We start from the raw sequence: 25,617 nt of genomic DNA on the forward strand, positions 1-25,617 counted from the left end.
TAAAGCACTTTATCTTGGGATAATGAAGGTTGAAAACTGCCAATCACACATAAAGTGATGAAATGCGATAGAATGTGTGATTTGTTAAGTAATATTAACTGAATTTCAACAGATCATTGTAGTATTCTCCCCGCTCTAAGAGGATATAATCACATGAAGTTTAAGGGCTTTCTCAAGTTTTGACTTAAAATTACAGTTTTTGATTGACTGAGCAAAAAACCTTAGTTTAAATCTGCTTTTTAATTCTAAGTCTTATTCTCCATATTCTTTTCAGGAGTTTTCATATAAATCATGGCTTCTATTCTGAGTTTTGTTTTTCTCCATTGTTTCTATGATTATTAAAAACTATGAATGAATTGTCCTAGTTAAATATCCCCTCCTAGAGCAACTCCAGGTGAAACATGAAATTAAGTGATCAAACACAAAGCAAAAACAATTAAAGAACCCTTGCGAATATAGGCAAGGACTTATAACAATACAATATAACAGTATAATATTATTTCATCTAAGTGTTGCACATCAAAGAATCACAATACAATACCATAGTATAAAAGTTTAAAAGATTTATGATGTCCAGCGGTATCCAGATTATGAGACACCAAAAATAGGAACAAATTTTACATATTATCACAAAATACTTTACTTACCATATATACCATAATTGGTCTAAACACTTTCCAACCCCATTTGTCTCTGTATTCGAGTGCTATTAAAGTTGGATATGGTATATGGTGCATTTTAGGTCTGACAGAAGACACATCATTATTGTCTGTGATTGGTTCCCACGACAGTTTGATGGATTTAAACAAGATAATGTGTTTTTATGTCAAATAAATTACGTGCATTATAACAGAAAACCATTAGACGGTGATGGAATGGAAATGACACGATCGCAAAATTAAGCTATTGATATTGAAACATTCCTCCTCCTAAAGGCTTAAACAGATTGTCACCATATTTTTATACACCATTAGGGCAAAATTATATTTTAATGTAATCAATTTGACCTTTAGAATTAAAAGACACAAGAAATGAACTGGACCAGAAGATTCAATTTTCAGAACCACTTGCCTCAGTGACATGTATGCTAATTGTTTCAGCATCAAATCTTAAACATTGGTTCAAGACAGATTGATTATAATGTGTCATTTTTTGACTGACAAGCAACTTTTACAAAAGATACATGAGCAGCTCTGTCAGGACTTGAAGTAAAGAATGTAATACAAGATTCCCATTGTGAATAGTCATTTCAATTATCAAAATTGAAAACTGGAGAATTTATTGTAGAAGTATTGGAATCATTATCCACTAACTACACAACCAGTTGTAATCAATGATATCTAAAATATTTAATTTATCATATAACTGCAATAATTGATTAGAAATACTATTCAGTTTACTTTGTAATTAACATGTATTTGTTTTCCATCCCTGACACAGCCACCAAACGAGCGGTAAAGCCCTTTACCAAACACGCCTTTCCTGGGCCTAGTAAGTAACATCTATCATAATCATGTCTCAGACTCATATTTTTGGTTGTGAAGAAGGGTGTTTTTGAAGTTTTTTCTGTACTTTGCCATAAAATACTTAAAATGTTTATTATTCTGACAAGTAATTTTTTCTATTGTTTACAATTGTTTATATTCATTTCCTATTCACTTTTGAATCCATTTGAAGCTCAGCACTATTTACAATATTTTGTAAAGATATCAATCTTAAGTGATGGAGTTATATTTTTTGCCCTTTTGCACCAGATTATGATTCATTTTATACAAGGAATTGATTAAAAGATTCTATGTTTTTTCAGCTAACAATTTGTCTAATTTTTTTTTCTTCTGTTTTTCAGAAGCGCTCAGAAGGTTTCGACACATAGCTTACGCTGCATGGTTTATAGCTATTCTTAGGGCTGCAGCCCGAAAGGTAGACTAACTCACTAACAAGGGGAGAGAACTATAGCAAGAAAAACACATTTGAAACTTTTTAAAAAATTTGCAGATAAAAATAAAGATTCAGAATTTTTTGTTAATTGTACATTTTGTACATGGAAAATTTATAATTTCTAAAAGACATTCTTTGAATTTTATGAAAAAAACAACATTAATTACAGTGTATTATATAGATCTTTTACAGTACATTATGGTATATAAAACAATGCTATCATATTGAGAATCGAAGGGTATGTATGTCTATAGGGCAAAGTTCTCTCCTTCTAGTCACTTAAAGTACACTCCTTAATTCACAGCTCACAATTTTTGTTGTTTTAACATTAACACAATTGAAGTTTATTTACTAAACTCTAATGTTTTTCATTCTTCTTGAAGCTCCTTATTCTATTTTAAGGATTTGTAATTTGTTTCCGTGATTATATTTTCATTATCCTAATTAAACAATAACTTGATGAATACCGCTACTACATTAATACCTTTACTAAACTATTAACTGTACTAACTTGTACATATATGACTACTACATTAATACCTTTACTGAACTATTAACTGTACTAACTTGTACATATATATGACTACTACATTAATACCTTTACTAAACTATTAACTGTACTAACTTGTACATATATATGACTACTACATTAATACCTTTACTAAACTATTAACTGTACTAACTTGTACATATATGACTACTACATTAATACCTTTACTAAACTATTAACTGTACTAACTTGTACATATATGACTACTACATTAATACCTTTACTAAACTATTAACTGTACTAACTTGTACATATATGACTACTACATTAAATACTACTTACTAAACTATTACTACTGACTAATTACTAACTAAACTGTACTAACATACTAACTATTAATGTACTAACTACTTGATACTACATTAATACCTTTACTAAACTATTAACGTACTAACTTGTACATATATGACTACTACATTAATACCTTTACTAAACTATTAACTGTACTAACTTGTACATATATGACTACTACATTAATACCTTTACTAAACTATTAACTGTACTAACTTGTACATATATGACTACTACATTAATACCTTTACTAAACTATTAACTGTACTAACTTGTACATATATGACTACTACATTAATACCTTTACTAAACTATTAACTGTACTAACTTGTACATATATGACTACTACATTAATACCTTTACTAAACTATTAACTGTACTAACTTGTACATATATGACTACTACATTAATACCTTTACTAAACTATTAACTGTACTAACTTGTACATATATGACTACTACATTAATACCTTTACTAAACTATTAACTGTACTAACTTGTACATATATGACTACTACATTAATACCTTTACTAAACTATTAACTGTACTAACTTGTAGATATATGACTACTACTAAACTACTTACATTAATACCTTTACTGAACTATTAACTGTACTAACTTGTACATATATGACTACTACATTAATACCTTTACTAAACTATTAACTGTACTAACTTGTACATATAGTAAACTTTTAAACCACTAAACAATTTCTCCTTTTCTCTAATACCTGCACTTCAATACTACAAATTACTCTGCCATTCTGTCCTCTTTCTAATTGACCTTGCAATGACTCAAAGTCATCAGCTCGTTAGCTGAGAGCCGAGTCATCGACTCAAGGGCCAATATAAAAAAATAATAGAAGAGCAGAATAATTTGGATCAGTACTACACTAACTAATAGCATTATAATTACGGATAGAAGTATTTATTACATTTATTAATTATAAACTGATTCATCAACTAATTATAAACATGTACATATCAAAGTACTATATACTTATACCTGACCTTCACTAGTATTATCTATTCTTCACTTACACCTGGTCTATAATGTTACCTCTACAATCATATTCTTTACTAGTACTTTAGTCCGCTAAACCTGTCTATATCATTAGACTTTTTTTGCCTAATATATATTAGGAAAAAAAAATGAAAAAAAAACCCATTAATATAGACAGGTTTATCGGACTACTAGTACATTTACCACAACATTATTACTAATGCTGACAGAACACTGACTTTAGTCAGTGAGACAAGCCTAATACATCATGTAATAGACAATAAATAACAGTCATATTATTGGTTAACCAGTAACTAACTTACTTACAAAAAGAACAATTACATTTAATGTACAACATAACAAAGAAATGCTTTCGATTGCTCAAGATTATAATTGCCCATAGGAGTTTATCTTTTGTTTAAAATGGCTTATTATGTAAAGAAAGAAACAATCGTGTTGCTTTAACATTTTATAAATGTATAGAATGTACATAGAATTTCCATTTAGGACGGTATTACTGCCCACATGTGGTTTAAGTTCACCTTTTGTTTAAGCCACTTCATTTCTGACTCGTTCAGTTCACAACAGTAGCCTAAATCTTTGCTTAGAGTAAAGCCTGAAATCTAAATTAATGACAATGAGGAAGACACATGATTGTTTGGGCCTCCGTACATAGATACTTTTAACACACCCCACTGTTAGTGGTAAGCATAATAATGAATAATTCAGAAATAGTTGTGTATTCATTGAATTGTCCTTGAGATGTCTTTGATGTAAGATGCATTAACCGAGGAACCTTAACGTTAGTCTAAATTTGCCTGTAGCCTGAGGTTTTACGTAGTCTCGTGGGGATTGCGGTAGAGTTTGGTTACGTGATGCTTGGTGCTTTTAGTGGAGACATTCAAAAAGAGAATTTAATTAGCTGAAAGCAATATAACTTCATTTGTATTTATATAAGGTGTGTGGGTAGCTTTTAGTTTGTTTTTGTTGAAGTGACGGGGAGTACATTGTAGTTTGTTTTTGTTGAAGTGAGGGAGGGGGGCATTTGATATAACTGATTGGGTAACGCAAAAGTTCACACTTAATCTGGATAAAGTTTATGATGTTTTTGAGGCTTGGGGCCCTGATTTGAATGACAAGATAAGTGAAAAAATATGTAAATTATGTAATGTATATTATTTTCATGAACAGTTTTCAATTTGCAGTTTAGAGGCAGTTCAGACTGCTTTGTTGTTGCTTTTTGACATTTACATTTGGTTGTAAAGATAAATTTAAGTCTAAATAGTTTGACCATTTTGCCTTTGATGATAGTTAAGGAAGTTGAGGCCCACTTTCTGAGTAAGGTGATGAGTTTTCGCAAAAATGGCAACAGCGTTAACATTTGCTGTCAACTTTTTGACAAAATTAATCACATTCATGGTTTGATTGTTTGATAGAAAAAATCGTTTTTACTACTAGCTGACATTTGTTGGTTAATTAAGTTTTTGACATTTTGTAGTAAAGACTAGAGTGTAAAGAAGTTGACATTTTACAGTAAGTTTTGGATGTTTGAAAGCCATAAAAGACTTGAATGAAAATTTATACGGATACAGTGTTTGTCGAGTAATTCGTTCTTTGTGTATTTAGGATTTAAGCGCACTTGTTTGGGATCAATTGCTTGATAGGTAAACAAAAATGGCGGTAATGTACATTGCTTAAAAACATGTTCGATATACTTTCCGAAACGTGATTAATTGAAATTAATATTAATATTTGATATATCTTCAGTAACCCATAATACTCTTATGAGTCTTTAGGACATTGCCATGGACTTTCAGTAAATACTTTTTAGTAACGAAAGGGTGAATTTTTTTGTGGTTGTACCTCGATTGATTACATGATGAGCGATAAATTATCGTAAATGGTACTTGACCTGATTGACGATAGCGAGTGACTAGTTGTAGTACACTCAATTTGGATTGGTTCTCAGCTACATCTGACCTACATTTAAACAGACAAGGAGTCCTCCAAAGGCAAATCCAAGAGCGATTCGTCCTTCCTTCTGTATTAGCTGTTATAGGAACTGCCCCTGTTGGAGTATTGGTGTATCATAACTCACATAGCTGCAATTCGTGCTAAAATGTTGAAAATGCACTGAGCTCTTTAAAAATCGGGTCACAACCAATTCAAGATTTCGTTTTGAAATTGGAGAGTATACCATTTTGTTTGTAAGCATATTAACTAAAACATCCATTTCTTTATCATCTTTGGTTTGGAATCATTCAATCCACGTGTTTATCGCCATTATCGATCTCTTGTTTATGCGTAAATTGAAGCAATCGAATTTAATAACAATTACTAACGTTTCCTGTTTTTGAACACATTGCAATGCCGCGTGCATATTCACTAATAAATAAAATCTGAAGTCTTAACTAATTGATTTTACTGCTTTTATTCACAACGCTCTAAGCTTTTCGATATAACATTTACTAATATTATTTTGAAATATTCGTATATCATTCTGTTTAAAGTCTTTCTTTTGTATTGATTATATCTTTCCTTAAGAAACATTCCTCACTTTGATCAATGGTTTGTTTATGATAAAGCATTAATTGCTATTCTCTTGCACTGTAAAAGTAAATGTGTTGCCATACACCACAGAGCGCTGTGTTCTGACGAATGCATTCTACTTAAAATTGCTCCATTTATCTAATCGCTCATATGACTTCCATTACAATATAATATTTTGGGATGATTTACGCTAATTGTGGTGCCACTGGAATACTATTTGTATTTAGGTTTTATGGGACTGATGATTAATTGTCTGTAATTTATCCTTACATACGCTTTACTTCTGTACACAAGATGGGGAAGTTTTAAAATTTTATATCAGAAATCTAGGAATCCTAAGTACATGGTATTATTAACTGTTACATAACATGCGAGATTTGATAAAAGTGGTACAGGACATTGTCGCTGTACGACTAATCCTTTAACCTTAAATACATTTTAGACTCAATATCTGACAGTGGAACGGTGACTACGTAACAAAACAAATATACTGCAAATACCACATCATATTTGTGACTTTGTTTTCGTCCTCATTTGATAATGTGACTTAGTCCCTGTGTGGCCTATATAATTGTGTGACATATATATGTGTGTGACGCGATAAATCAGACAACGCTTTCACTTCCGAAACGTCGCGTTCTATTTAGATAACTTTTCAAAATGTCTGCTCAAATCAACACTTAAGCTTTCCTATTTGTACCTGTTTGGCTAAGTCTATGTTACCATATTCGTTGACAACTCATCAACTATGTTGGCATGAATCTGAGAAAATACTAATCTTTGTGAATTGTTAGCATGTTTAACTTTATGACCAGTGTTTTGTTTCCTTTGGGTTTTGACAATTTGTTTACCGAATTCTGTAATTCAATAGATCATTCTTACCAAACTTAACATTAGAATTTTACACATCGTAACATTTATTGGGAAGAAATATTTTTGTCTCTGGACATTTGTTAGAAAAAAAGCATTAGTGTGATAATTTTGTCAACATCTGTCATGTAGAAGTATACTTTATGTCTGTCTATTTTGGTTGTATTCTTCATTGAAAGTGGATTGTATTTATTAATGACAAGGCGATAAAAAATAACTTTACTGAAACATCTTGATTTTTTGTTTTCCTGTACAGAATGTTGGTAACAGACCTAGCAGTGTCTTTCTGTTTGGAATCATCCTTAAAGAAATTGTCGCTGCCTTACATAGAATATACCTTAATGTAAGTATATGTGATATAATAATGGAAAAGTTAAATTTAAATATATTAGTTGTACCATTGAAATACATATTATATGTTTTAACAGTACATGTATGTAGTCCATGTCTGTACATGTGGCCCAGCCTTAGGGACCTGTCGTCGTGTCGCGTAACATGTTGTCTACTGTGATGTATCATGTCTGCTAATGGTCAGCATTTTGATGTAACTTAGAATGACTCTGTGATTAACATTGATTTATAGATATTACTCAACACAAACATGCTATATAAACGCCACCGAAACCATTTTATAGTGTCACTCCCCCAGTATTCGACCATGAGTACTGGGCCATATTTTGCCATGCGGAATAAAGTACTGAAACCACAACTCAGCATTTGACTTATACTCAACTTTACAACAACAACACACCACACCAGCTTTAAAGAGGACACACAGAACACAAAGAATAGAATTACTTCATATATATATAAATAGTTAAAAAAAAAACCGTGTCCATGTGATTATATATATATATAATGGGGGGAAATACATTTTTCTGTAATTATAGATTTAAACTTGTATTAGATATATTTGCGGTTTTAGCCGCCTCCAATAGTGAGTTATCCTTACTGATGAACACTAAGAAGGACGACTGCATGGTGAAGTACAGCTAACCCATTTACCCCTGTAAATCCATAGTGAACTGTTCAAGTCTATAAAGCAGAAGAGTTTAAAGGGTCTTCAAGGGTAAATGAGTTAATCGCGCGACTTCAGATTGCATTTCAAACTCTATCAAACAGGTATCATAGTGTCATCGTACGTTTCATGCTAAAACATATCATATATCGTCCATATTTATTTCCATTTCAAATCTTTTTAGCGAGACGTTAAAGACAAAAGAATTGAATAACACTTTAAATTTTCCTTATTTATGAGATAACCGTAGCAAGTTCATACCCTAAACTATGGTCATGCCAAGCTCATTTTGTAGCATTTATACGAATGCTTAAATTCATCATTGAGCAAACCTTTTCCATATGAATTTTGCGTTATTTGAATGCGTTAAAATTACAGTTTTGTGTTAGTACGTTTGCTGCAGTAATGTATCATAATATTGGTATTCAGTATATCACTATCGTTCTATGTTCTACATATCGTCTTTTTATGGATTTATGATCAAAGATGGATGTATTTAACATATATACGAGTGTTTTTGTTCCTTCGGTTATCTTGTAAGCGTCTATGTTTGTCTAATATCTGAATGATATATATGCCTCTGTTGTGCCCTTTCTAATGTTGATAACATAATTCCTTTTTTGCATAACTTATATTGTGGTTTAGCCAACCTATTTTCGATATAAATTTCTTTAAAAGCATGAAAAGTAATCTTTGACGTAAAATTGATCTTTGGTCTTTTTCAGACTTTTTGTTTCTGGTGTACATGTATATTATCTAGTAGTAACGACTCCTTTGATATTTTTGACGTGATTTCAGCCTAGCGGAAATATATATCCTGTGCTTGCCGACGTCGTGAGTCCACAGGCTTACGACCTGACGAACCTCCTCCGTGACAGGGCTGGAGACAAAGAGACCAATGTGATGCTACAGGAACTACAGTATGTGGTGGAGAACCTCGTCTATCACATCACCGAAATCATGGTGAGAGGGCTTCAATGTTTCATGATCACACAAGTAATCCCTATTTATCTCGTCTTGTTGGGGACTCCTGTTGTCACAGGTTTAAGGAGTCGAGCATTTTACATCTCACGTGATCACCTTTTAGCCTAGGATCTAGGATGAAATCGAGGATATTTATCTAGAAACTCCACACCGGTAAAGCTATATATCCCAACTCCCACCAGCAAAATTTGACATGTTCTAAATATCGTGTATTCCTATGAGTTTCGGCATATGCATGTTTACCTCTGTGTGACAATTAATATAAGTAATTGTCGTCTGTTCGAGACCCGCCCTCCTAATATCTGGATGTCTATATAAAACAGTTTTCTTTTATGAAGATCGTACATGAAATGATTGTGTAGTTTAGCTTTATTGTACAATTGCATGTACACGAACTCATGTGTCAGTCTATCGCAATGCTTATGGAGTAACCTTGATTTTATCGTGTGTGTCAGCATGTTTATAGAACCTTTTATTCTGTTTTACGTTCAATACAATTGATCATGGATAATGAGGATGATAATTTATAAGCGCATACAGTGTACCGCCCACTCGACTCGCTTGTTTTCTCCCAAAGGCTTAAACATATTCCTCCGAATGTATAGCCATGCAAACCGATCAGTAATGTAGTGTGTCGTTTGTGACTTCAGACTGGTGCTATTTGCAAACAACAAAATAACGCATCGCTTTTTAACATAACGCGAACGTTCAACGTTTATTAATTTTTGATGAAACTAATCTATCACTTTTACAAACGTATATTTTGACCAGAAAATATTAACTGATTTATTTTGAAAGGCCCTTTCATGAAATATTAACGCAATGAATTTATAGAAATCTGAGGAAGCAGATCTTTGATTCCACTCCGATACTTTACATAAATTAATGTTCCAATGATGTAAAGTAAATGTACAGACATCAGGTAATCAGATTGACCATTCTGTTACATCAGTTACATCCTGTCGGGTATAATGTGACACATATCATACCATTTTACAGCCCAGCTCCGGAGTGTTAGGTACACACCGGAAGTCAGCCGTCTTCGAACTAGTTCGCAATGGAAAACGCTTCCCTGATGGTTACTTCTGGCAAGCAGAATTGGTAAGGCTATCTGTTGGCTGGTCTTTTCTTGATCTAAGAGAAATCAAATATGAATTTTTGCGTCATTCTTAAGAATAAATTGTCTATAAAATAAAATCCTAACAAACATGGAAATTGGAATGGAATGAATTCCCATTAAAGAGTTTAAAATGACAAAAAGTAATCGTGGTAAAACATTTTAAAAGATAATTAAAAAAAGTTTTCGTTATGATGTTGTTCCTTTAGAAATTTGATTTTGTGCATTGAATAGTATACGGAAGATGTATTTGTTATAAAGGGAATTCAATGTAGCATTTTTGACAGATTTATCACAGATCATGACTATGTTCACATCACCTTAACTGTGGTTGCTATGGAAAATAGCCAAAGTTCGCCAAAGACGTGCACATTCAGTTACAGAACAATAAACTTTTCTAAACCTGAATAGCTGATTAGAATTAGATATTCACACCTTTATCTTTTAAACAGGATAGACTACAGTTTACGGAGAATGGCAGGACAACAAATATCGGTGACGCGGAAGCTTTCCTCCTCATTGTGGGGATCTTCATCTCCAGGAGTCTTGTAACAACAGTAAGTTAGAGTGATAGACGCTTCTCTGATGAATGATGAACGAGTAATTCGAGAAACACATATTTTCGAGTAATTTCGTTAATAATGATATCAAAGGTATGTGATCATAAAAATGCATGATTGTGAGAAAGAGACCTAGGTTGTGAGAAAGAGCCCTGTATTGTGAGAAAAAGACATAGATTGTGAAAAAGAGCCCTGGATTGTGAGAAAGTGCCCTAGATTTTCAGAAGGAGCCCTGGATTGTCAGAAAGAACCTTAGATTTATAAATTCGCGAATACGTCGAAAGTAAGTCAAACGCGAAATATCGTATAGGCGAAATTAAATGGTTTAATTCAATATCATTGGTACAATTACTATATGCTTCGGAATAGAAATTTAGGTCGATACCATAACTATGTGGAGAAGATATGGTTTTGAAAGAAAAAAGTTTTATATTTCCTGCCTCGTGCGATCCTGCCACTCGCAATTGATATAATTCCTTTAAGGAAGGAATGCTGGCAAAACGCTAATAACAATATTGATAAATAGACAGGAAATAGTCCATTATCTCACTTGATAGTTTGCTCATCTCGTTAACTTCAGGATCTGCGTTCAAATGTAAGTTGGAGAATATAAATAACACAACCGGAATATCAATATATTATATGTATGTAAGACTTTCAATAACACATGTTAATGGCATCAAGGGTTCTTTTGAATCCTATGGGTTCTTCTCCGTGAAAGAAGATGTATATATTTCCGATGGAAATATGAATCATAAATTGATTCTTGTTTAGGCAATCCTATTCCGAAATGATTACATTTATAGGCCTTCTGCTCTTGTGCATTGTAAGGTTAAGTACTCAGTAAAATGAATTTTCCTTTAGGAAGTTCATTTCATGTATTTTGACGGTTGAGACAGAATGAATTTCAAATCGTTTCCAGCAATTTAGCTGCACGGCAAATCTATACACCTTCTATGTACTTTTGGTTCAGCCATGGTTCATGCTTCATGGTAACGAACATTGATCTAGTACCAGTGATGGTGCTGTTCTATAGTTGCGTCATCCTTTGTTTTTAAAATGACCATGCACTTTCTGCAACTCACTTAGTGTCTACTCGAGCATTGTACGTATCTTTCACTGTACGGTTAAATATGAATTATATGTCGTTTATAGAGGTTAAACAACGAGTGGTTGTTGGATATGGAATTTATTCCACACGAGTGAGCTATTTTTTAAAAGCTCGTGTCTTTTGTAACTTTAAAAAAATATCTTACGAGTGTGGAATAAATTCCATATCCAACTACCACGAGTCGTGTGACCTGTTTCTACCACAATTAAATGTATAACGCTTTTAGCCAATTGAAATACGACGAGGATAAGTACGCAATCCAACAGCAGTTTTGGCGTCGAGCGGCGATCACAGCATAGCATGACGTCACTCGATTATTGATGACGTTGACAAATGATGACATGACACTGAGAAAGACGTAGTTCGGTCAAAGTTCATCGTGTCAGCAAATCAGAATGCGTTACCACGTGTGGTAAAAACAAATTGTTAATCAACAGCTGCATCGTGTATTTGATACCCTGAGAGTTTAATAACACCTCCTATTTTGGTAGAAAGTGTTAAACTTACTTGTAAAATGTTATAAATGTGCGGACAGAACAAATGTAATTTTGAAGAAAAGAAAAACCTATTACACTGAGACAAAAGTATCAGTATAATGTTCTTGTTCGGTGTTTCCGACGGCATGCTTCAGCGAGATAGCACTATTACGAGGTGACACACCACGAAGTCACTTAGGACATACAGATATTCACACACCGCAACATATTTCATATAAGGAAAGTGGCTTTCCTTAAGTTATATGTGACGTTACCGGGCGAAAATTTTGGGATGATAATTTTTCTTCATTAATCTATTGAAAACCATAAGAAGCAGTAAAATCATTCAAATGGCTTCAAATGTCTGATAAACGTTAGTTACAACACAGAAATTATGTACTGTAAAATGTTTTTTAGCTCACCTGGCCGGTGAGCTTATGTCAGGGCGCGGCGTTTGTCGTCCGTCCGTCCGTCTGCCGTCAACATTTTCTTTAAATCGCTACTAGTCAAAGAGTTCTGCATGGGTTGTAACCAAATCTTGCCACAAACATCCTTGGGGGAAGGGGAACAGAACTTGTATAAATTTTGGCTCTGAGCCCCTGGGGGCGAAGGGGCGGGACCCAATAGGGGAGATAGAGGTAAATCCTATAAATAGCTACTTGTCTTAAAGTTCTGCATGGATTGGAACCAAATTTAGCCACAAACATCCTTGGGGGAAGGGGAATAGAACTTTTATAAATTTTGGCTCTGAGCCCCCTGGGCAGGAGGGCGGGGCCCAATAGGGGAAATAGAGGTAAATCCTATAAATCGCTACTTGTCCTAGAGTTCTGCATGGATTGGAACCAAATTTGGCCTTAGACATCCTAGGGGGAAGGGAAATAGAACTTGTATAAATATTGGCTCTAAGCCCCCGGGGGCAGGAGGGGCGGGGCTGAATAGGGGAAATAGAGGTAAACCCTATAAATCGCTACTTGTCCTAGAGTTCTGGATGGATTGTGACCAAATTTTGCCACAAACATCCTTGGGAGAAGGGGAACAGGGCTAGAACTTGTATGACTTTTGGTTCTGACCCCCGGGGGCAGGAGGGGCGGGACCCAATAGGGGAATTTGAGGTAAATATTCAAATTCCTTCAAAGAAACAATGAACCTGTATCCAGAACATTACTTGGCATTACAAACCAGGTGAGCGATACAGGCCCAACTAGGCCTCTTGGTTTTTTTGTTGTTTTTTTTTTTGTTTTGCCTTATGTATGTTTTGATTTTACTTAGATCACTTTACAATTACTAATAACTGTGTAAAAATTTGAAATGAAATTGTTGACCACAATTTTGCTTCATGATCTGACCGTAGGTACTCATTTCGCTTCACTATGGATGCATATATAATGATTTTTTTATATAATGATTTTTGGCATTATCATTTTCTGTTCTTATTTTTATTGTAAAATTAAAACCAATGCATTGAAAGTACTGTTATTTTCAAAATGTTAGTAACTTTTGGTGATGAATAACATATTAAAAGATTATCTTGATCAGTTTGTGTGAAAAATACGGCACATATAAGTTTTAATGACCCTGACCGCTAATTGAACGTTAAACCTTATAAATCCACTAAAACAAAACCAATTTACATAGGACACAAACGGGCTTTATTGTCTTGATGGAATACAATAGATATATTTACAATTATCATTACTCTTTTAGCATGAAAGATCAATACTCAGCACGTTTTCTATAAAAACCTTGATGACGACAGTTAAACGTCCATACATTGTAGTGTTTCAAAAGCTTACTTAGTTGGGGGTTCAGCAGGTTAACGGCATGTGCGATCTCAAAGCATTTAAATATATTTAGGAAAGACATTATACCACAAACTTAGTTGTCAGTATGAATACAAAGCATATGACTGTTTTTATTACTGATAGATAATTGTGTAATTATGCATGATAACAAAATCAAGCTTGCAAATGAATGAAAAATCGAAACAGTTTTTTTGAGGAGAAAAGAAATCATTCCTAGCCAGTCATCGTCACACACACTCTACCGTTAACAAAAATGCTCTTTTGAGTTTTTGAGGATGATGTTGAGTTTATATTTGTTGATTACAGCTGCTGATGAAGCCAGTTGACTACGGTTTATCGTCACAGCCCCTGACAGACGTCGCAGAGAGGAACCTCAAGATTCTTGCCACCACAATGCTGTACCTAGTAAGGAGGGTGTCCACACTGCGAGGCAGATCTATGCTGGTACGTTTTCCTTAATGTAAACCACACTTCCTTGCGTACGATTCACTTTCGCGAATTTTGCGATCAAGGTAAATTCACGAAAGTTTGCGTGAATTAGCATGTACTTCAGTTATATTGAAAGGTAAAATTTGAATTTAATCAAATTATCAGCAAATGTTAATATCTACGAACCAAAAAAACTTTACAGCATTTCGTTTTGTTCATTTTTAGTTTCATTTCATATACCTCTTGCTGTTAATATGTTAGACATTTTCATAATACCACAATACTGACGAGTCCACGAAGGACGACCCATTATGGTGTAGTCTAATTTGAATGAGGCGTAATATAATGTGTGTTATGCACAGTCTATTAACACTAGTGGAAACTAAACACATCAGCACAGCATTGTTCACCTTGTAGAGGTGGCTGATTGTAATTGCTGATTACTTTTTGACACATGAATACTTAGCTCTCCTCATCTATATTCAAAGATCAAAACTAACCTCCATACAATACCGCAGTGACTTTTGAGGCAACTCTAATCTAAATCAATTAATCTAGCAAAAGAAGTAATTCGATGGTCATTAAATCTTGTGTCCCTTAGCCACCGCCTGGAGAAATATCCAAGTACCTGTATACTGACGAAGAGATGAGACCAGTGTTTAGTAAATTAGGACGTTCATTCAACTACTCAGAGGTGAGTTAATTATATTGTAAGCAGAAGATAAAACTTTAAAAAAATCAATTATGTAGTTAAACAATCTGTAAAATACTCAACAGGTCTAGAGGGAAAAAACAATCAATGGGGTAACAATAAGCACGAAGAAATGATTGTAATCAGATTATTGATTTTGAAGTGATATTGAATGGTTTGGACTAATTTGTTTGTTATTGGTCCATATTTTCTTCTCTTTTTTATATACGTTTTGATACTGAAATATATATTTTTACTCTTACCTCAATTCATGATAATGTCATTCGTATATGTAACATTGTACGATAAGTGGTTTATTAACATTTGTTACAAAACTATCTATTTGTCAATACCTATGTAACATGCAATGGTAACTCATGCATTTATTGGCGAGAAAATCATTCAATTCTTTTTTTATTTTTTTTATTTAGATAAAAAAACGTTTAAACAATATGCTAAATTTTCAACAAACCAAGTGTGAATTATTGAGTCAGGAAGAAAGTATGCAAGAGTTATCATGTTTTGTGATTATTAACCGTATCTTTATAGCGATAATAATCCTTTCAAACTGATTCAAATGCACGTCTCCATGTAACAGATGAGCCGTATGATTGGTTGAGGATGTTTTCTTGTTATGTTTGATTGTTGCAGTTGTTCCTTGAGTAACACTCATTCCTACTTAACAGCACATTGATAGTGACAATGATAATTATGTTTGATTGTTGCAGTTGTTCCTTGAGTAACACTCATTCCTACTTAACAGCACATTGATAGTGACAATGATAATCCACTAAATCATTATTATTTTACTTGCTAATATGGCACAGTTAAAATAAGGAAAATGGAAGTGGTATGCAGAAAGGAATAAAATGGGACTAATTCACATATCAAGTGATACTGATAACGTTGATGCCGGAATATTGTTTCTATTGGTGATGGAATGACGCTAAAAGATGCTATCCCGCGCTAACGTCATTTCAACAGGAAGATTACAAGGAGTTACTTCCCATCACCAATGTAGATACTAGTCCCGCACAAACGTTATCGGGTATTATGTGGTACATGAATTAGTTCCATTGGTACAATGTTAAATAGATAAATAAAAGACGAATTCAACTGATTAAAAACCTTTCAGTGATTTCGTTATTCAAATGTTTTTAAATAATTTTCGTAGTATTAAGAATGACAAGTTGCTATGGTTTCCTTTCAGATATCAAAGTCTTGTAATGAATGCAAATAATCTTAAGTCAGATATCGATGAAAAAGTATGGAATAAATGTCAACCTAGATGTCTTCAATGTTTACCATAAAAGGGATTGAAATATTTGATGTATGTTTTTTTCGTTCTTTGGAGATTATGACGTAAACGGTCAATTAAAGAAAACTTAATACTTAAAATAATACACATAAGGAGAAATGAATGAGATTGGATATAATTTACTTCTTTGTCAGATGTCCGTCTTAGAGACAGCATAACATTCATCTAGGTTTCAATTTCTGTCTGGTACTAAGCCTAAAACAACCATTTTTTTACGTCTTCGCCACTGGTAATACATAGAAATAACACGGAGCAATCATTCCTGACATTAGCGCGTTCTAACTGACACAATTCTAGTTTTATTCAAAAGCGGTTTAATGAAAATTGATTCTATGTCTTGTTTTCGTAAGAGCGAGTGTCAATTTTGATAGCGTTTCGACTTTATTTGCGCGACCGGATCTTGATAAGCGATTTTCAACTCTAAATTTCCTTCAGAATATTATGATTGAGTCTTTTTATCCTAAATCCCAAACTGGACACCATATAAAGAAAACATAAATCAATAACGGACACCAGAGCTGGGTGGGTGGTAAACTATGTCGTGTTTGCATACTACAAATTATCTGCCCTTGCTGGTAGGTATTGGTTGTGACATCATGTGTTTGCAAGCAATTTTTACAGAGAAAGGCTCACACAATAATAACGTCACAATAGATACCTTACCTGCAAGGGAGGTAACTCTGTATTTTAAAAGACGGAATAATGTATTGATATATTGCTATCATGATTTATAGAAACAGGCAATGATGATAAGAATCAATTTAGTAAATCGTTAATGTGTCCTTACAACACAATTGTCACAATTTTATCACCGTAGCTCAAACTTTATTCGATAAACTTGTATTAGTATTCCAATCGATTCGTTAGCGCAGGTGGACTTTACTATATTAAGATACCCTCCTAGCTTGATAGACTACACGAACAATTCAATATTGCTATTCATACACGTTTGTTTCTGCATTTGTTTCTGCGTTTTGTAAACTTTCTAAAAGAAATTTGATTTTTAAAAACTAATTTTTACAACTATTATGCTTTGTAAGTCTTTTTTCGTTGTCTGTTACCCATTAAATGATATCGGAATTATTAAGCCATTTTAATTTTGAGGAGTTTAGTGATTTTAATAATTATCTTCTGTCTTCAAAAGGGCTTACTTCGTGAATGGGGACAGGAGTATATAAAGAGACTAAGGGCCGCTCCTATAGCTACAAAGAACTGATGGAAACATGGTGTGTGACTAGGACACGAGAACGGTATCCATTTCTGATCCGGATACAAGTGTACCACGGAGGCCGACCTTGTGGTTGTGAACAAGTGTTCTTGTAGTCCATCTTTGTAGAGAAATTGAAGAGACTGATTTTTGTAAGAGAGAACCAGGCACACCAGGTGTGTTTTAATTCATTATAACCTGGAGACGACTATGAAAAATGGACGGTGTCATTATTTTATGTGAGAATAGGCGTTTGTGGAATGGACACATGTGAACGCTTCCTTGACGCTTTTAAGACTTAACTCCACGTGACAGAAAAAGAGATAATGAAAGCAGAGTGCATGTGTCGTCTGTCCGATATACGGACGTAATTTGATATGTCTCATTCTTTATTTATGAAAAACATTCCTTTTTAACCAAATCTAGATAAATATAGTTTTGTGTCACAACGACCTATAACAATCCATTGACCTAAATGTATTGTGGTAACGATACATTGACCTAAATGTATTGTGGTAACGATACATTGACCTAACGTATTCTGGTAACGATACATTGACCTAAATGTATTCTGGTAACGATACATTGACCTAACGTATTCATCTACAGGGGTAATTAGCTTTATTGATAAAAGGTCATATACCTCACACATTCCTCGTGTCTGACCTTTAGTAGGGTTATTCAGTTAATGGTGTTGGTTATCAACATTAGTCAAAAAAAGTCGCTGATATCATTGTGATTACCCATAATATTATTGTTACTGGCCCAATAATACAGGTATTATTCAACATTTTGTGTTTTTCAATAATGCAGGACGACTTTGGTTGTTGGTATTTCAGGAGTTCTTGTGTTGTCTTCAAACAAGGAACCAATATGGTCTTAAATCAATGTGTACAACGCTTAATTTTTTTTCGGTCGCATATGTCCCAATGTCTATCTAGTATTTCTTCTAGTTAATATTTACTTGTTCAGTGTAATATATGTACACCTTTCGACAACAAGAGATGAGTATGAAACTATCTGCACGAAATATCGTTATACGTATTTTTTCTTTTAATTCTAATATCCACTGAGCTTTCTAAAATTCTTGAAATCGCCCAAAACGTTCAGGAACATGTATGTGAACTGCCACAAGGTTCAAGTACCTTACATATATTTCAAGATTTTTATAGGGTTATAAGGTCAGGGAGAAAAGCAAGGTAAATATTGGTGATTTTTTATTGGCTAGAAACTAAGAATTGCTTCTCAATGAGATCTTTCATTTTACTAGTAAGTGTAATTACTGTTTCTCGGGAGAGATTTGTTTGTTAGGTTATTTATTCGTTATTTATTTCCATACACATTGATATTTATATAACCTCATGACTTGTTACTTGAGATGTAATCAAACGTTTGTTTTGAATTGCAAATCGTAAGGTACATCCGTCCTTCAAGGATGAGAACGTTAAATGACAATAATAGATCAGTTTTATTTATCGCACAATTGGTGACTGGTTACAGCACATGATGTCTGAATTGACACTTTTCGATGGATTTGTTTTCGCGACGGCGTTTCTAACTGATGTGGTGTTTACTGACTACAGAACACCTGCTAATTAGCGCTGTCCGTATTATAATTAAGTACTTCTATTATGTCGGCATCGCTTGACCCAAGGGGAGTCTTGTTCGTCCCTGATTGGGATGATGGACACAGATTTGCGCCATGTGTGGACACGAGAGTCTGGAAGCTGTCATTTACGAGATTAGTCTTCTATATATAACACTATTATTTGACTGATCGTGACTGTCTACGATAGTACCCAAAAAGCATCAACGGCGTTTGACCTTCTACGCCGACCGTTTGCTGCATTTCTCTAGTTAGATTTCATTAGTCTTTGCCGCGTTATCTGTAAAAGTTCCTCCAGTGATATTTAGCAGAAGAAGGCCGCGTGATCTTAATTAGTGTTAATTGATTTACACATGTTGTGTAAGGAAGCAGTAATGGACTTAAGTGCCGGTCTACAGTGGGATGTGTGACGGATACGGGTAGGATGGTACCGTAGGCGACTTCCGCCCATATATTTATCACTGCCTTTTATAGACTGTCCCAACAGGTGCCCGAAGGGACAGACTAAAGGCAGAAGGTACAAATTGTGATTTATCCCACTTACATGTAGGAATTAACCATCAATCCCCGCGTTTGTCCGGACATAATGTTTCCTCGCTTCCAATTCCAGTAAGGAAGCCGACACGTGGAGCTTGTTAACAAGGCGTTGTTTCGTAGTTAACTAGTGGTGATTAATCTGTATATACAGCCATGTATGTAGCTATATGGGTATGTCATGCTTTTCTGAAAGGACACATGGAATATTTCTTGACATAAATATGTGATTAAATGACTTGAGTAAGACTGTGATATTTCATATAAACATATTAGTCGATATACTATTTAAAGTTTATTTAAGAAAGCATTATTCTTGTGAAGCATTCGTGTATATTATTTATTTTAGCAACATTATTTGTATACTGTTTTCATGATTTTTTTATATAGAAGCCATGATTTTTTTTTATATAGAAGCATTCATTCTTGTTTTCGTGGTTACGATGGAATCACGAATATAAAGAGGTCGAAATCTGTGTTGTCTGTCTCCTGGGGATACTCAAGGAAGGCAAGACGAAGGTTTTGTGTTGACGGCGACAGTTGCGTCAACATTTGCGTCCACAAAGTTTATCAGATCCGATTGAATTGAAACAAGTTACTCCTTGCATGGAAAAAGATAATAGTCAAAGCAGTTTTTTTGGGGTTAAACATCTAAAAATATGCATTGATGTCTACTCTTGACGACGTTGATCACATTCGATTCAACTGAAATTTGACAAGTTGTTATTTGCATCAGTCACAAAACTTGAAAAGATTGAAAAAAATATCTAATAGAGCTCTGATATTTATGGCCTAAACCCCAGGAATTTTGAGAATTTAGGTTAAAATTCACTTTTGACAGATTTTTTTCTTACCCCGAAGGTCTTTTATCCCCCAAAAAGAAATTATTCAATAGACATATAAATAACAATGTTTTCCTTTCACAGAAGGCCTCTCACAACAATTTCCATTCTTAAATTGATTTTTCTAATTTTGAACGCTCACTTTCACCACTTTCAAATTAGTTTCAGATCTATTCATCATTTACTCGTTATTACCTCTCAATCATTCGTTTCAATTCAAAATAAATTGAAATATAATTAATTTTGACACAGTAAGCCACAATTAATTAATTTGAATCACCATTTGAAATGGCCACATGTACAAAAATAAAGAAATAATATTCAAACCGGTTTGGGTTTCTTTGGGACGAAAACTCTTGATAGTAAGTTTATTTTTAGAATCAGTGTTAACCGATTCCAATTATTGCGCGAATCGAAACACTAGACGAGGATTTATGAAAAATATATTACCTTTGATTCTAGTACTTTTTAGGTGAAAAATTACTGTCATTCTTAGATTTGTTTAGGTTCTACTATCATAACCTATATGAGATCAATCTTATGGAGTAAAATTTTCCTGATTGCCTTGTGTCAAATAGGCTTTAACATTATATCCAAAGTGGCGAGACCAATAAGCACGCTAGTTACCTGTGCAATAGATAACCTACAATAATTGACTATGATCAGTGATCTTTCTCACAGTCATAAAACTGGTATACTGTATAAATGAGTTGGTAAAACATTAAGCTGTGTTTTTGTTTGTATTTGTATTTATATCGGACCGATGATTGAGATGCTTTTTAAATTTAAGTCGTTTATTTTTTTTCGTACTAGATAACTTTTTATGCTAAACTTAATGATTTAGGCTATACATTTGCTATATGCAGTAGGTATAACGTTCGCACAAACGTTTATTATGATTCTAATATAGAAAAGTAGAAAATTTCTGATGTGAACCGTAAAACATCTATTGAATTTTTCAGTTTGTTATATCATTCTGAAATGAGGCTAATTTTGTGAGTTTTTTTAGGTCATCTGACCCGAAGGGCCAGGATGACCTATTGTCATAATGCACCGTCCGTCGTCGTGCGCCGTGCGCCTTTGGCCGTGTCCCGTGCGTAAACTTTTCATTCAAACGACTTCTTCTCAATAACAAAAAGGCCCAGGGTACTGATATTTTGCCTGTAGCATGCTTGGATGAAGTGCTACCCAGTTTGTTCAAATGAAAGACCTTGACCTTCATTCAAGGTCACAGGGATCAAAAAGACTAAAATCTTTAAACGATTTCTTCGAAAGACCCAGAAGGCCTAGGGTACTGATATTTGGCCTGTAGCATGCTGGGATGAAGGGCTACCAAGTTTGATCAAATGAAGGACCTTGACCTCCCTTCAAGGTCACATAGGATAAATAGGCTCAAATCTTTAAACGACTTCTTCTCAAGAACCGAAAGGCCCAGAATACTCGTATTTGGCCTGCAGCATGCTTGGATGAAGGGCTACCAAGTTTGTTAAAATTATGACTTTGACCTTCATTCAAGGTCACTGGGGTCAAATTGGATAAAATCTTTAAACGACTTCTTCTTAAGAACCAAAAGGCCCATGTATGAAGGGCTACTAAGTTTTTTCAAATGAAGGACCTTAAACTTGAAGGACCTTAAACTTCATTCAAAGTCACAGGGATCAAAACTGCTAAAATCTTTAAATAACTTCTTGTGAATAATTAAGAGGCCTAGAAACCTGACATTGGGTCTGTGACATGCTGGGATGAAGGGTCATTAAGTTTGTTCAAATGAATAACCTTGATCTTCAATCAAGGTTACAGGGGTCAAATAGGCTAAAATGTTTAAACGAATATGTTGTATTGTACTAATAGTAAGATGACCGTTAAGGCCCATGGGCCTTTTGTTTCATTTGAATATTGTTACTGAGCGAATCTTGATTATTGTGATTCGTACAAAGAGTTAAAGGTATGGGAAAGCTTTGTCTTTCTTTGTTCAAAGTTGCTTACTGTTTTACAATTCAATAAGAAGTGCTTACCGTTTAGAATTTAGTAATATTTTAATTGTGATTGACGAATCCAGTCAACATAATTATTTATATATCTCTAAAATTTTTAATTTTATCGTTACACATGAAATGATCGTACTTAAAATACAGGTCTTAATTACATGAATACATTTTTTGCAGATTTGAAATTAAAGAACCCAGTATTTGGAGATATTTGATAATACAGCTTTACTGGATAAGTTTAAACATATATGTATTTTATGCTATGTTATGTGAATAATCAAACTTCCAATCTGTGATATACTGAAATAAATGAGATAAAAAACGACAGACAGTTTCTTATTCTTTACTTTCTTTAACCTCTATGTGATAATGATTTTCCTACCACGCCATAATTCTTGTTAAAACTTGGTTTATGAATGATATAGCCGATCAAGTGTTTGGTTTTTATCAACTGTTTGCTGAAATGCGGTATTACCTGTAATTGCTTTTTATGGATAGATTTTTCTGTATGAAACGGCACTTGGATATCCTCTGCCATACATTCGCCATAACTAAAATTATAGCTAAATGTTATGATTCGACTGCTTGCCGCTGCTTATCTTTCGAGTGTCAATGTCGGCATCTTAATTCACGATTGAGATGTCAAAATTATTTTTGCGAAACTTCGGTGTATATTAAGAATGATTTGGGTGGCATGAAATTAACATTTACGTCTTTTCTACATTACATATCAATTACATTACGTCTGTACAAGTCCTAGAGAACAAATTGAGATGTAAATGACAGTGTTACGGAGAAAATTGGAAAGGAATGCATTGCGACTAATGGGGAATATAGTAAGCGGTAGGAAGTTTTAATGAAGTAAACGTTGTTTGCAGAAGTTTCGAAAAATATAAGCCTTTTGTACTTCATTGTCAATGCTTGCAACGTCCTCTTTGCCATATGAAAAAAAAATTGGAATTTTGGGATATCTAAACTGTCTTTTTAAAAGCCTAGTCCTTGAAAAACATACCAGGTTGAGGAGGTTAAGGAAAGCAGTGAAATCCACCAACGTCCGATGAGTACATGGAAACTGGAGATGATGGTACACTGATCTAGCAGAGAACGAAGAGTGGTATGGGTGACACCGTGTCCACATTGCCACTTCGGCCCCACCAGAAGAACGGAACTGTTGGAAGAGCTAAGGTTGAATATTTCATATATGATTGTCTTTGAGATATTTGTTAGGATTTTTGATGTAAACATTATACAGAAGTTTTGTATTTAGAAGCCTATTGTTTTTATGAGTGCCGAAGCTACGGTAGTTGCATACGCTTTCTAGACATTATCTCCCTAATGCAACACCTAATTGACTGGCAAGATATTTAATGTGCATCTTTTATAAAGCTGTTCATCTATTTACAGTTCATGCGTTCCTGATCTGGGAAACAGCAGGCTTTTTCACGAGGACCGATTCTCAGTAGTAAACAGTTTAAGAAGTTTGAGACCGTGCTCTGAGTGGAGTAATATAATTATAAAAATGCTTTTTCTTGCCATGACCGGATTATCCCCGGAATAAATCAGTTACTTTAACATGTAAAAAAACATTCATTGGAAATATGGAAACATTCACTTCATAAGGTGCTGATTAGGTTTTGGAAATTAGATTTGTTTATTTCCAGGTTTTCACGTGCACGGAAGAAGTGCATTCTACCTAAATTCGATTCAAGCTGCAAGTCCTGAATGGTTTTTTTCTCGATGCACAGCTATAAGGAAATATTCCCTTAATGTTCTCAAATTAGTATAGAATTATTCATAATGCTTTTTTATGTTTTTCATTAGTCCAAAAATACGTTTCGGGATTTGTATGTTACCTTTTGCTTTTACTTACATATTTTATCTTGAAGATGATTTTATTTTTTTCTAGAATAAAAACCTCTTGTATTACTTCAGATATGGCTAACTGGTTTTCTAATATAGAGTTTTTAAATTAGGAGTTTATATACAAAGTTGAAAATGGAATAAAGACAATATGATGGTGTGCTTGATTTTGGGCTTTTAGCTAGTTGACGAAAATTGTGATTCACCAGAATTTCACTGTTTTAACAAATGACGAACTGAAGCAAAATTATATGCTGGTTGTCTTATTCATATTCTTATAATTGACAAAAGCAATATTTTCTTTAAGAAAATTGTAATATCACAGTCAACCGTTCGTTTTTGCTCAGAATAGTATATGTTCCTCCAATCTCTTAATTTTAAAGATGAGAACACTGAAGTTTTTATCTTTTTATTTTTGACTGATTCAAGGCCTCACAGAAAAAGTTTGGATGACTGACTTTTTTGCAGTTTAAAAGCAAAAAAAAAAAAAAAAAAAAACTGCTTTTTTAAAACAAGCATAATAACTTGGGTCATTGTGCTTGATATTTAGCTCACCTGGTCCGAAGGACCAAGGTGAGCTTACGCGATACCGTGGCGTCTGGCGTCCGGCGTCCCTCCGTTCGTCCGTCTGTCGACAATCGACTTCTCCTCAATAACCGCTGGTCAGAATTCAACAAAATTGGACTGGTAGCATCCTTATGGGTTGCTGACTGTTAAGTGTAAAAAAAAATTGGGGCTGACCCTCCAGGGGCCTGAGGGGCGGGGTCAAAAAGTATCAATTTGGCGTTACCATATGAACGAATTCTTCTCTGCAACTAAGCATGGGATAACACTCATAATGCAATGGAAGCATCCTTGTAAGGTGGGATTCA

General features: G+C 34.0%; 1 protein-coding gene across 4 annotated transcripts in view; it reads left to right on the forward strand.

Moving 5' to 3' along the window:
* Positions 1–22,515, forward strand: part of LOC138320814 (uncharacterized) — a 107,540-nt gene extending 85,025 nt beyond the window's left edge. For 3 of the 4 annotated variants that reach the window (XM_069264051.1, XM_069264052.1, XM_069264055.1), the window contains 9 exons: positions 1,441–1,491; positions 1,847–1,920; positions 7,459–7,545; positions 9,019–9,183; positions 10,204–10,305; positions 10,774–10,878; positions 14,577–14,714; positions 15,301–15,393; positions 17,853–22,515. In XM_069264051.1, the coding sequence (XP_069120152.1) occupies positions 1,441–1,491; positions 1,847–1,920; positions 7,459–7,545; positions 9,019–9,183; positions 10,204–10,305; positions 10,774–10,878; positions 14,577–14,714; positions 15,301–15,393; positions 17,853–17,924 (887 nt within the window). In that variant the 3' untranslated portion in view covers positions 17,925–22,515. The remainder of the gene's footprint in view (positions 1–1,440; positions 1,492–1,846; positions 1,921–7,458; positions 7,546–9,018; positions 9,184–10,203; positions 10,306–10,773; positions 10,879–14,576; positions 14,715–15,300; positions 15,394–17,852) is intronic. The other variant, XM_069264054.1, reaches the window with a different exon arrangement.
* The last annotated feature ends 3,102 nt before the right edge of the window (positions 22,516–25,617 follow it).

The sequence above is a fragment of the Argopecten irradians genome, chromosome 4, assembly GCF_041381155.1.
Source record: "Argopecten irradians isolate NY chromosome 4, Ai_NY, whole genome shotgun sequence".
Lineage (NCBI taxonomy): Eukaryota > Metazoa > Mollusca > Bivalvia > Pectinida > Pectinidae > Argopecten > Argopecten irradians.